The 14,367-nt window shown below is 40.6% G+C and overlaps 2 protein-coding genes across 6 annotated transcripts in view; one reads left to right on the top strand and one right to left on the bottom strand.

Moving 5' to 3' along the window:
• Atg16 (Autophagy-related 16) overlaps positions 1-14,367 on the top strand; it is a 408,498-nt gene that overhangs the window by 181,434 nt on the left and 212,697 nt on the right. The gene's annotated exons all lie outside the window — the stretch shown is intronic.
• Positions 1-14,367, bottom strand: part of neo (ZP and PAN domain-containing protein neyo) — a 179,884-nt gene that overhangs the window by 13,293 nt on the left and 152,224 nt on the right. For both annotated transcript variants that reach the window (XM_011065882.2, XM_087410138.1), the window contains one exon: positions 1,694-2,030. In XM_011065882.2, the coding sequence (XP_011064184.1) occupies positions 1,694-2,030 (337 nt within the window). The remainder of the gene's footprint in view (positions 1-1,693; positions 2,031-14,367) is intronic.

Raw genomic sequence — 14,367 nt, 5'->3', positions numbered from 1 at the left:
TTCGGGCCGTTATTCATCGCTCCCTATCGTGTACTATTCGATGCATATCGCGCGTTAATGCGATTTGTCGCGGTATTAATTTAAAGGAATTATAGCGGATGGCAGTGATAAATTCCAAAATACGCAAAGCACGGATATTTCGCAATTAAACTTCGCGAAGCTACCCCGCGATTTATTGATCAATCTTCTATTTTGCTCGCTTCACCATGGTTGGGAGATTTTGATAGTTTGTATCGGGCTTACACAAAAACTTCCAGAGAATTTATGACGAGAATCGAACAACGAACGGAAAGTGTATATCGAAATTCCACTACAACATATTGTACATTGAATCTTTAGTGATATAGTTCGCATAACAATTATATTATATAATATTTGACAACACGTACACCTAGGCTAGGAGCGTGTGAAATTCATAATTTACACAAAAAAAAACCGTCACAGCATTTTTAAATAAAATTGTTTCCGTCTATCTAAAAAGAAGTAGATTCGTATTTTATTTAAATTGATTTTCATTTTCTCTACAATATATTACGTGAAATATAATATATAATTTTATTTATCGAAATAATTAACCATGTTCTTTATTCTCCACATCTAAAGCGTCACATTCCAATTTATTTGATACGATACATCAAAAACCAATAATTATCAATGATATATACATATACGCGTACATTTTCATTTATACCGAGAATGATAATCCGCTCTGATTCACGCATTTGTCACTTTCAAAGAATTATTTGAAATCCCTTTATATGGCGGTATTTATCGCTTCTCGTTCGAGGCTCGATGGTCCTCTTCGATGAACAAATTAATCGCGAATATTACACTGATAAATACTCTTGACGTTTCGCGCTATCTCCACAGTTAATAATTTGTATATTTGTGGAGATGCCGCTGATGTGCTTGCATAACCACCCATGGAGCCCGTCACGGATCCCACGCATACGATTATCTTCCCATTATACGTATTATTTGCTCATCTCCGAGTGAATGATCGTGCATGAAACCCGTATGGTCATCCATACTGTGACGTCGAAATGATATTCCGATTCGCTTAACGCTGTTTAAATATTCCACTACAATAATTATTCGTACGAAGAATTGTTTGATGTTCTGGTATTAGTGTTTGTCCCCGTATTTGTAGTGGAGTGTAAAAAGGCGTAGATAATCGGATACCCGACGAATTGGTGGTCACTAAATTTTTCTTTTCATTTTCCCTCGGGGATACCGAGCGCGATTCACATTCGGCTGAACTCGAGTGTTACCCAAAAGTTCGATAGGGAAAGCGTCTGCAATGGAAACTCGATTTTCCACGAATGCGCCCTCGGCGGATTGTTCAACCTGGTTTGCATGTGTGGGACGTAATCGTATTTATAGAAAATCCCCACTGGCCCTTTCAAGAATCCGCACTGTGATGCGGTGAGCAAAACGACACGGTGGTCGCAAAGCTACACGGGACTCTATTTTAAACACTCCCGATGAATTAAACTGCATACGGCAAGCTCAGCAAGTAAATTGGAACACGAGCAATGTCCATTTCTCGCATAGCAACAATCTCAATTGCTTCGCGAAATTTAATTCGTAAAAGTTTTCCTCATAAATTTAAATTTGCAATTTCATTCGCGGTCGCGATATTATTCGTGTGATATTAAAAATAAGAATTTTTATTCGCTCGAATTTTTCTTACCTGAATGTCAGAGAGAGTGGCACGGGAATGATGACTAAGACGGCAGACCATATCACCGGTGTCACCGTAATCATAAGAGTGGCAACGGAACGGCGAATTCAGACACAATTCGCGGCATTCATCGGACGTGCTGACATCTTGGTAGACGGAGTCCACGGTCTTTAATATACGGCCGGTTAGTTTTTTAAATTCGCAAAGTTTCACTGGCTCTTCCACGCAGTGGTTTTCCAAATAATCCACACTCTTCGCTGCCTGAAAGGCGTTCGAGCCCGCAACCGTCAGCCTGTCCATGTCCGAAAGTTCACACTGCTTGGTAGCATTGATATAATTAGCGGATCTGAAATTCAAATAAAAAAATTTCATAAATGACTTGTATAGCTTATTATCAATTAGTTTCTTATCTATGACGATTTCAAATGCAATTTGTATTACAAGGAACTAATGATTACATTACATTATTTCGAAGCAATTAAGCGTCTTCAGGTATAAACTATCTTCATAAATATGATATGTGTATACTGCTTATAGCCATTAAAGTTTAATGTTAAACGCACGACGTCCGGAAGATTAAAATAGCGAAGAGGAAAATATAGTCTCTCATCTCGCGGTAAAAACATACGAGGAGGAGACACACGTGCTATCGGTTGTCCCTCGGTCATCATCTCGCGCTGATCCCGGAAAGCAAGCTATAAAGGAAACATTCATGCACGAACGAATCTGAGTCATGGGTTTTATTTCTAGCGGAGACACGCGGCTATACAAAATCCGCGTTAGAGAATAATTGCTTCCTGCAGCGTTTTACTGCATAATAATACGTAGTTAATAATACTAAACGGAGCTGAGCGAGGATTACAATTAAGAAAACGTTAATTTACTAATGCTAGCCCTTGAGAGGGAGTGTCATATTCTCGGTCCATTCTCATTTCTCTCTTCTACGCCTACTGCATGCTGCACCGGGGATATCGAATGTCCGGCGTGTCGAAACGGAAGATACGGAAGATAATAACTCTCCCAACATTTTATGAAATTTTATCTTAACGCTGCACACGATCTAACGGCTTGAATAGCAGCCCCCGACAAATCGTACGTCTACTCATCCATAATTATGGACATCTGGATGATGGAGTGACGTTTACATTAACGTTTCAAGCGCTATATAAACGGTACGCGATACATTCATGTCCATGATCGATTGGTACTTGAATCTGTGAAATTCCTATTTAATTGAATTACACGAATTGGTTAACGTTTTCTGATAATTTATCTTGATTAGACTCTATAGCGAAGTGATTCCTGAAATGTAAAAGTTCATGTCCGAAAGAAACATGTTTGCGAATAAATTCTTTCGTTGAATAACATGGACTTATTTATCAACTTTGAAAATCGATAGAAGTTCCGTATATTTGATAGAAGATCTAAATCATGAAATGGCAGAATTACATTCGTGGTCAAAAATATTTATCTCAAACCTGCATTGCGTATGTATACACTGATAACAGACACCATACAATATTGTCCTGTAAATATTTGTTTTCGACTTCGTAGATATCAGTAAAAACTGATAGTATTTTATTGCCTACGGTACGCAGAGTTCAGTCAACAGAATATTTTATCATACATTTTTATTGATTTTTTTTTCTCTATATATTCATCATATCACAATTTTTCTTGAGTTCACAGTAGTCAGTAGAGCTCGGTCGTAATAACGGGACGTTTCATACGGATGGTTGATTTATGACTTATGACTTTAAGAACGCAACATCTTACGCGCACCTAACGTAACTTAATATTAGCCTAACTGTTATAAAATACGACTCTGTGCTTGTCATGTAATGCCCAGAAGTTAAATCATAAAGAATTATACAATGATTAGAATAAGCCTAAGCTTGTAATTTAATTTTAATGAAATAAGCCATTACTTTTTCGAACAAGAAGTCTCGAATCGTATGACTAATTACATTCCTGTATCCCTAAACCTATAATTTTGCAAATCGACGGAGTAGCGTGAAGATATAAGGTATAGACGTATTTAACGCAGCGTGCATTATAACATATGCGGTCGTATTCTTGCCGGAACTGCAATTTCCTTCGTTCATTCGCGTCTGCTCAACGTAACATGTACGAACGCGTGTTCGACATACTTTCAAAACGAGAATTCGGATAAAATTGGAGCTCTGATCTTTTGTATCTGCTCTATAATCCAGGATTAGATATTCCTTTCCCCCGCACAACATTCTCCAGATAATCCGAGACATCGAAGTCATTATTATCCTTTTCTCCTTCCGGAAGAAAGAATTGGAAAAACTAAACGGAGATAGAAAACAGTCTCAAAAAGAAATTTCCGTCGATGTGCTCAGGTGCACGATCGGCATCATCATCGAACCGAAGTTTGTCCACGGACTGTCATCCGGACTGGCATAGAGAGAGGGCGATAACTGTTTCTGCAGGTTCCGGGCGCTGTTAGAGAAAGAGAGAAAGCGCGCGCGAGAGAGAGAGAAAGAGAGAGAGAGAGAGAGAGAGAGAGAGAGAGAGAGAGAGAGAGAGAGAGAGAGAGAGAGAGAGAGAGAGACCGCCAAATTTATTCCACGTCGCTCCATCGATTTCGGATTATATTGCCTTAAGACCTGAATAATATTCATGGGTGCCACGTTATGATTTCAATATTCCCCGAGGGTTCCGCCGGGCGGAGACGAAGTCGAAAAATCACCGCGGCCTTATGCGGTCGGGCGCGATAAACCCCGAGGCTCGGCCGAGAATATAATCGAATCGGCGGCGCCTGTCTGCAGCTTCCTCGGTTATCAATGTGTCCTTCATCTTTACATATTCCATCCCTCCACGTACCTTTGGCATATTGTGAATTCGACCACCATCGGAGGTGCGAATATGAGCGTTGTGCGCCACAACACCGCGACAATACACAGTAAAATCGACGATGTGAAATGAATGGGCTACGAAAAAATGCGTCAGCTAGCTTTGTTTCACGGCGCTGGTACATCAAATATATGTGTATGTGGATGAATGTTTGCTCGTTAAATCAACAAGTTTCGGTTCAATTGTTCGTGATTCAAATACAATAATTGTCCGATGGCGCACACCTCTCTCCATCCTTCGTCACCTCACCAGTGCAATACGTCGTTTATTATTCATTTTATATGCAAATTCATACAATCGGTTTTATTGCAAAATTATTTTTAATCCATTCACTGATTGCACCTCGTTGATTATATACGCGCTCCGAAAGATTTCTCGTCTGCGCTCTTGATGAAGATATCGAATCACGCTACGTTGGAAACAGCGTCTCATTATCGTTGACGCGCAAAAACTATTAAGAAAGGCTCTCTTCAAAGCTCATTGCCGCAATGGTGTAAGAAAGATCGCAGTGAGTTGGAAATATACTAGATATTATAAAAACAACGTTGAAATCGTAGCTAACGAGTTGCAGTAAGTTGTAACGAACACGGTAGTGTCGCTAACGATGATGGAGTATGCCAATCATTCTTGCAAAACTAAAAGCCACAATATACCACGCAGTTTTTCAAGTGTATTTTGTAAAGTTTATCCTGTGCTATTAATTACAGAAGTTATTATGATAAAAAAACGATAATTATTTAGAATCCCAATAATTATATTAAAATCCAATAATTATCTTGAATTGTTCAAACATAACAATAATTGCGATGAAAGATTTAAATTTTTATGAGATTTTAATATCATTTTGTAATGGATATGTTATACTGTGAAATATGTCTGTCCGTTTTGCGGACAAGTGACATTACAACGATCATATTACGTTACGTTTATATAGAGCAACAAAATTTATTGTCCGCAATGAATAATGTACCATAGAAAGAGAGAGAGAGAGAGAGGGGGGGAGGGAGGGAGAAGGAGGGGAAGGAGAGAGAGAGAGAGAGAGAATATTACATATTTAAAACCAATTCACTTTTTCCTTGTAAGGCAAGTAAAGACAAGTTATTTGTTGATGGAAGTATCTCGGTTCACCACGCATCGATTTCGCAATTTGATGGAGGATACTTTTAAGGTGGCTACACACTTATGATGTAGCTAAAGAGGAATGTTCTCGTTTCGTAAAACATCTTGCTCGCCGTATATCGTCAAGCTAACTTCTTGGGTGGCATTATCGTCGAGAGCCCTCTACTTAGAGAGAAACACGAGGAGATACGGCCACTAAGTCCGGACTCCTCAAAGTTTAGTTCGGAGGTGAGCCGGTATCTCCAGTGGTAAATAATTAATGGACAAAAGGGTAAAAGCACGTTATCATGGCACGATCTCATCGTATCTATTGTTTGTCTGATCAATTTAAGGCTGATTTTTCTCGGTGAGAAATTGAATTAAACTATTTCTGTATTGAAATGAATGAATTGACGTTAAATTATTATATTTCTATAAACTGACGCAGAGATTAAAATATTCAATTGAAATTAAATGAAGATATTATTTATGATTTAATTCACGAAGGAACTTCTAATAATTTCTGAATAAAAAGAACAATTGATGCTTGAAAATTTTTGTTAAAAGAAAGAAATCTTCTTAGGCGAGAATATATTATAAGGAACGCTACAATATTCGACATGCCTTTCTCTGTTTCATGACTGGAATTTCCTGTTACCTGCGACAGAGCAAGCCGGCTGAAGATTTGGTATCTCGGCATGAGACAAGGAAAGATACGAGAGTAAGCTGAAAGTCTATTGCGCAACGATAAAGCCTTTTCTGATTTTCTTTCCTCGATTCAAGACAAAAGATATCCAATGCTCGTCTCGTACAACTTAGAGTAAACCTCGAGGGAAATTTTAACCTTCCAGGCAGATGTTAAATGCGAAGTTAACTGCGACGGGACGACATTCCGTCCGTCTCTTTTCTCTTCGATTCCCTCTCTTTTTCCTATCCCTGACACTCTCTCCTATCTCCGTATTGTCACTCTATCGTAATTCTTTTTCCGCACTTCTACGCCGTACTATTCTGAACAAATGGTGAGACAAAAAAATACAGGCCGAATCGAGTCAGTGCGAAAGGGGCGAAGACGAAAAGGGTGAGTACGGCGTTGTTGGTGATGGTGGAAAAGAATTACAAGCGATTCGCCCCGCTGCATTTCGATGAATCTCAAATTATTCTTCGTCCGCGCGTCTGTCGTGAGGACCTCAGTTGCGAAGATAACCGAAGAGGGAATCCCTGAAGAGAAAGAGAAAGGGAGCAGTACATATGTATACATACCCTCTATATTGAAAGACGTCAATCGTAAAAACAATTTCTGCCCTTTGCGAGAGAAGTCGAAGCTTTTCGCTCGACTGATACGAGCGCAAATGCTGTTTTTTTAACTCATCGAATGAACATCGACTGACAGAGAACTACGCTGAAGGTATTTTGATTGCATCGTTAATGTCGATCTACTGGACAAAAAGTTAAATTTTTTCGTCATTTTTTGTCCAATCTTGGAATAGATTTCTATTTTTTACGAAATAAAATATCAATGTAACAAAATAAAATAATGTTGTGCTGAAATAAAATTGTAAAAAAACATATATTATAACATATAATAGGGTGTAAAACAAGTTTAATTTGTTTCAGATTTCCAATAAAATCGTAATTTGAAACTTAATTTAAAGAATAGTAGAAAAAAATATTAAAAACAAAGCTTGTATATAAATATATCGAAAAAAATCAAATTAAATGAAAGGAATTCTATAATATTCTACACATAGCGATGCTTCGGGTTGGGATGTAAAACTTAAATCGATTTAATGACCATGGTCAGCGGTAATGGGTGAACGAGGAAGCTGCACAAAATCCGTCGGCGGAATATGCAATGTCCGATAACGAAATGTATTATGCGCGGCATTTGGGCGTGTCGTGTCGCGTATGACATACACGAAGTATTAGCGGCTAGTAAAAAAACCGAGCTAATTTGCATTACTCTTTTGTGACTGCTCGTTCTGCCCTGGCCCGTTGACCCGCAACGCCGGGTAATCCCACCAGACTCGGATAAGCGACGATATTAATGATCGTTGCGTAAAAACCGCCGTGGCAATTCATGCACGCTTCGTGCACACCGTCGCAGCAGGGTCATATCTGGCAACATTATTTAGCCTCGTGCTCTCGGAACGAACTAATCAGCTTTATATTGTGTATACGAAACATTGGAGGGAAATCCTGTGTATTATTCATAAACATACATCAACGAGATACTCGCGTACATGGCGGCGTTTTATAACGCAAATTATATGCGCGATCGAGCAAGGAATCTCGGAGAATATTTTTTATAACAGCTGTTCGTATGTCGTTTAAAACAATGATATGTCAGAACAATAATTATACATGTATGTAAAAATCTTTATAATGTAAATTACACGCACCAGAGTTTTTTCAAACATTTATTAAGAGGAAACGAAGTGATATTTATGTCTAATGAGTTTTTACGTTTAATTACCTCGCAATTACTTTGATCTAGATTATTGAATGATTAATGCAGTTATTATACCATTAATAATAACATTTATCCATTGAGAGAGAGAGAGAGAGAGAAAGAGAGAGAGAGAGCTTCGTAATACCTTGATTGCGATGTAAATTACCAGTGAATGTGATTTTCATAATGCCAAATGCTAATGACCGCACATAATTCTATACGATTTCCACGTGAAAATCGTCTATGTTTACCATATTTCATTTCATTTATCGTATAGCGAGAAAATGCTTAAACAGATTTATTTATCCTTCATGATTAAAATTAGACTGAGAGACACTGTGATGTCTGTCTAACGAAAGGTAAGAGCTTAATACGACGAAGGGACAGGGGAAAAGCAAGTGGACAGATAGGTAACTACTCAAAGAGGGTGAGAGGCAAGCATTTAGGTAGTTGCCGAGGCGAATCTCGGTCTGCCACCCTGTACCTCCGTTTACTATCACTTGGAGATATACGTCGCCTACGCAATCCCGTGATGCATTGCACGTTCAGCCGCGACTGCAAGGCGAGACGTCCTCTCCACAATTCGAAATTCTCTCTCTCTCTCTCTCTCTCTCTCTCTCTCTCTCTCTCTCTCTCTCTCTCTCTCTCGTCGCTGTTCCTCGTCTTCACCCTTATGATCGCCTCTCTCCATTCACCATCCAGGTTCCCTCCGGCCTCTCGCTTTCTCGACAAATGGCCACAATTACGTACATGTGCCAATACATAACCCACACTGCCAGCCATGCCTCCCCCACCAACCCTTCTTCGACAAAGTGCACCACCACGAGTAGCCGTCCGTTTACTCTCGATGTTCTCGACCGATATCGCACTTTCCCACTCTCACGATTCCCTCTATGATCGTCTATCTTCTTCTTTTTCGCTTTTCTCAATCTTCGCGCAGCCCTTTCGTTTCTTTTCTTTATCTTTTCCTTCTCCTCTCTTCCTCGCGTTTCTCTCTCTCTCTCTCTCTCTCTCTCTCTCTCTCTCTCTCTCTCTCTCTCTCTCTCTCTCTCTCTCTCTCTCTCTCTCTCTCTCTCTCTCTCTCTCTCTCTCTCTCTCTCTCTCTCTCTGTTCTCCGATGGCGTGGCGATAGACGTATGAAGTTGAAAAGAGAGAAAGACAGAAAAAGAGAGAGAGAGAAAAAGTACCGGAACTCGCTCGTCGAAGAGTTATCCATCGGAGCAAAACGAGACATCGTTTACGGGTACGTCGCCGCACGCTTTCTCAAGCTGTCGTCGCGATTGCGCGGCTTTCACAGATTGCGGCACGTCGTTAGAACGTCATTGGCGAAGGAGTAAATACGTGAAATTAAATGGATCATTCTGTTGCCAACAAATATGCACGCATACAGTTTTTGTTTTCTTTTATTCGACCATATACATATCCCGAGATATATTTTTCCTTTTATAGAAAGAGCGTTTTAACTCCGTCGGGAAATATAATATCGTACAATATTAAAAAGTTACTTGGTTATGAGGATTTCCATTTCCCTCGACGTGATGCAAAGCTACGCGACGTCTACAATGTTGGTAATAGAAGATTATTACTGCAATGAAATAATGGAAGTTACAATGACGTTCGGGAACGTTATTCGCGGTATAATTAAATAATTTGATTGCCGTAGAAACAGATTGTCTCCTACGAATGATTTACGGGCTTCGCAACATGAGAAGAGTAATCGTGACGTGTATATTGGATTCACTTTTTGTTCTGTTAAGAATTACTTTATATTCTGTGTATACATCTCTTTTTCATTTACAGTATATAACTGTTATATGTTCAGCAACGTTTAAATCCGAATTAAAGTCATCTTATGAACATCGTAATAACATAAAGCTTGGTATCCAACATTTCTCTGTTTTCCAGCAACTGAGACTCCATCTGAGGCACTCCTCGCCGTTTTCTGAAATAAACTTGTTTGCTAGGAAACGTAAACACGATCGAATCGGGTATTGTCTCAGGTTGACGCAGTTAGTCCCTGACGAGCGGAAACGAAATTTCAGACTGGCGGTAATCCCGATAATGGCAGAGCGCCTTTGTATCTTCGACAGAGGAGTTTCGGAGAAATCTCGATACACCTAAGAATGGAACGGTCGGCTTACCGTTAATGGTAGACGGAGAAACTTGTTCTATCGGTGATTGGGAAACGTGAAGGTGGGCGCCGTAAGATGTATTCACCAAATAGATGTGCGTCCTTATAGACGTTTCCACGACAATATACACTCATACACACGCACATTGACGAACTCGCACTGTTGGCTTGCGGCGTCAAGATTCGCCCGAGTATGTAGTGGTGCATGATGTAATTTCGATAAAGTTAATGTGCGGAGTGTCGGCAGGCCCAGCTGCCACCGCGGTCGATCGACAAAGGGGATGTAACAGGTGCTATCTCACGAGTTTCGTAGTAAGCGTTGGTGCTTGCTTTTCTAGTGAGACGATTAAACCGCGAGACCGGTGCGTTTTGTCGTAAATTCGATCGCGCGGCGGTCCATGAGCTTTTTTTCCCTGTGGGAGATGTTACAGAGTTCTCTCTCTCTCTCTCTCTCTCTCTCTCTCTCTCTCTCTCTCTCTCTCTCTCTCTCTTTCTCGGAATACCAAATTCAGAATCCAAGTCGCGTACGCTCATCCGTTGCGATAAAAGCAAAAAACACGACAGTCCGCTAATTTATCTACTAATTTAGTAGCTGAGTCTCTACGTTTTATGTCGAAAGACGAGGAGACCGGCTGGTTGCATTGCCGAGTCGAGCTTAGTATCGGAGAGAGACGTATTGCGGTAATCGATAGCGAGGACAGAATTCTTAATCGTGAATGTCCACCTACGTCGCAGTCCCAATTAATAAATATCGCTACGACTAATGAATTGCAGTACCTATCTGCGCGATATATAAACGAAACGGTAATGCCGCTCTGATTGCGAATTAATTACTTATATCATGCTATTTGCATATGCAAATTGCACAACCGACCTGCAGACACGAAGGAATTGAATGAGAGAGGAGGGTCGGAGGCAAGAAGGGTTAATACCACCATCGTCGCCATCGCGCAGAGAAGAGATAAAGTGGAGCAGAAAGAGAAGTGCTGAGCAATACTTGGGACATGTCTCATACTTATCGCGGAATACCTTCCTATCGGAAGTCTCTCGTAACAGTCCTTGTTAACGACAGCTTGATAGCCAAGGCTGCTATTAATATGCAATGTCGATTGTGGGGAATCAGTGTGAGCAACTTGTCTCACTTAAAGGCGTCTATATCAATTGAAGGGAGTACGTTATATCTTTCCTATTATAATGCATGAATTGCCATTTTCTATTCTGGATTACTTTACCAAAAAATGTGCGTAGTTAAAGATACCAGATAGCGATGATTATGAGAGAACGAGACGAGTGAGCGAAAACAAACGATATTCTCTACCCATTCGTATCGCGCTGCAGAGAAACAGAAACTACAGGTATGAAAGACGCGCGTGTACGACGACGATATAAAGTCGTATCTCTCTCATTGCTATCTTGGTCGTAATTCTCCCTAAGTCGCTCCGCGCGCGCGAGTATATGCGAGAATTGCGCGGTCGGCAGAAGCGCAGTCGCAAGTACTGCTAAGCGCAACACCTATACACATACCGTGTACTCACACTAATCTCAGGGGGATATAATTTAATGGTCGGTCTTCCGTGTTGCATGTGCGTCCCTATCTCTCGTGGTAACGACATCCCTTTGCTGACGGTGTGTGCGAACCGTGACGGAAAATGACGCGACGTGGGGTGAGGTCTCGCGGAATGACGAAGAGTTAAAAGAGGGAGAGAGCGAGAGAAAGAGAGAGAGAGATTCGCATGCCGCCAGTCACGAAAGTAAACGTCCCTTCAAACCTGTGCCGCCCGAGCATGTTTTAAACGAGCTAGGTTGTTAGCCTCGGCCTCTAACGCCAAAAGCATATCCGTGTTTTCGTATTCTGACTTTTTTCTACTTCGCAACGCAACATCCCCCTTTTCGTCGAGAATTTCCGTGTCGAGGTAATTGTAGCCGGAGGACTTTTATCGTGCTCACCATTGCTGCGAGCTGTTCGTCGAGCTGTAGCCCGATTTAGTAAATAGAATAGCACCTTGATATAATTACCTTGTCGTGAGAAATCGAGCGTTTGAAAAAAAAAACATACAACGCTTACGATGGTGGCTTAAGAGGGTGAAAATATATAAGCAACTATATATGCGACTCGAATGATTTACTTGGATTCCCAATCGTTGAGTTTAAATGATCGTCGTGCAGGAGGCTACCGGTTGTTCACGACGTCTGCTATCGTGTGTGGCGGTCTCGGTGCGATTGCAACGGCTGCCTGGAAGGCTGTCACTGCCATCAAGCGGCTGCAGAAGCTGTGGGATCTGCGACGGGGGTGGCGTGATATCTCCCCAGCGGGGGTTTCAACCCGCCGAGATGAGTACGGGCGATTGTGATTGCCGCCGGTTGTGCACGTTGAGTGCACCTACCATCTCGTATGCTCAAGGTGCATCGGAGATACGCTGGAGTGACCATTCCATGGACATTGATTCCTTACGCTCGTAAATCACAGTTTGAAGAAAATCCTCTGTGAAATACCTCTCGCCGCTCTCTGAGCTTGAATATCACTGCTATTTTTACGGCGTGTCTGTTATAAAAGATATTATATATATAAAAAGGATCTCTCTGAAGTCTCAAATGTCATAATCTTGATGTAATGTTGAATCACTTATCGTAGAACTTGATTAAAACTTTGACGTTTCATAGAAAAGATTTAACTATATTTAATAATTATTATCTATAATTATATATGTTATAATATAACAATGTGTATTTTTTTCAAGTATTTTATATTCTATCTTTGTACTAGTTATTATTTTTTGTAAAATAATCATTTAGTATATTCTGCAAACCTATTGTATATAATTTACATTGTGCGCGCAATAGGTATCTTTTTCTGCAGCTGCACCCACATCGTTACGTAGTGAATACTCATTGTCGTTTACTTCTCGGTAAAGCTTTTCTCTGATGTATTCTTAAGAGACAGCATGGAAGGACAGGTTAATGCGCGCTTAAACATCACAGGAAATCCTTCCTTTTTTGTTATTCGTTAGAAATATGCCAGCGCTGTGCTGTATCTTCACAAGAATATCGTGACGGCTTTTAGTAAAAATTTCTATAAAATCGTGACTCACTTTGAGGTGTGTTCACAACAAACTAATGCCGTTAAAGCGCAGAAGTACATATGATAATCGTGCATATGATAATTTTTGTTTCCCACTATGTTTATAACAAATGCGCTTGTTTACGTTTCGCTCTGCGGGCAACTATCTTATGTACTTATACGTGTTGCAGACTATTAAAAAAAAAAAAGGAAAAGAATACGGATTAACGGGACGAGTGCTGTACGGGCCGTTTTGCCTCGCGTAGAATATTGCCCATCAAGCACAAATCCCTTCGTTCTTGATTATCGCAACACACGATATGCAAGATACGGCAGTAATTGAAATACTAAACGTAAGAACGCGATAGCGGGGTGTTTCAGCTAATTAACGAGCGTTCATGTCTGCTGGAATATCGACGAAACTGATGGGATAGGAACTTGAAAATTTTCTGAATCGGTAATCACAGCTACTACCACTGTAACAGGGCGCCGCGTCGTCGCGCGGCCATTCCGCATAATTTTACCCTCCTGAGGAATTTCAAGAGCCAGACATACCATGCTTTCAACCAAAGCTCCTCGATGCCTTGGCGGGCCCCGCCGGGCAACCATGGCAAATCTCTCGATCGCGGGCATTCACGTGGAATGCAATTAACGTTCGTGGAGAGCGTTTATCAGCAAAAACGAACCTATTCCCCTTAACTCTTTTCTTCTTTGTTTTCTGGGTCTCTCTCTCTCTCTCTCTCTCTCTCTTTCTCTCTCTTTCTCTCTCTTTCTCTCTCTCTCGTTCCGACTCTCTTGATTCACTCGTTTCTCCTCATCGTTTCTAGTCATCGTTTACTGCTAAACTTTCCTTATTACGAGGACCGCACAACCGTCAGTTTACGTTAGCTGATCAGGTGTAATTTCTTCTTAAAAGAAAATTTATTCTTTAACTTTTTCCGAAAGATTGTAAGTAAGCGATTTCCGTCCTAAATACATAACGTACAAATTCATACATTAGCAAAACATTTTCAGAAAATTCTCATATCACCACAGTAACATATCATCACATCATAGAGAGATAGATG

The sequence above is a fragment of the Acromyrmex echinatior genome, chromosome 10 (genome assembly GCF_024713525.1).
Source record: "Acromyrmex echinatior isolate Ae372 chromosome 10, ASM2471352v2, whole genome shotgun sequence".
Taxonomy (NCBI): Eukaryota; Metazoa; Arthropoda; class Insecta; order Hymenoptera; family Formicidae; genus Acromyrmex; species Acromyrmex echinatior.
Note: the sequence above shows the minus strand (reverse complement) of the source record. Positions and strands in the feature narration are given on the sequence as shown.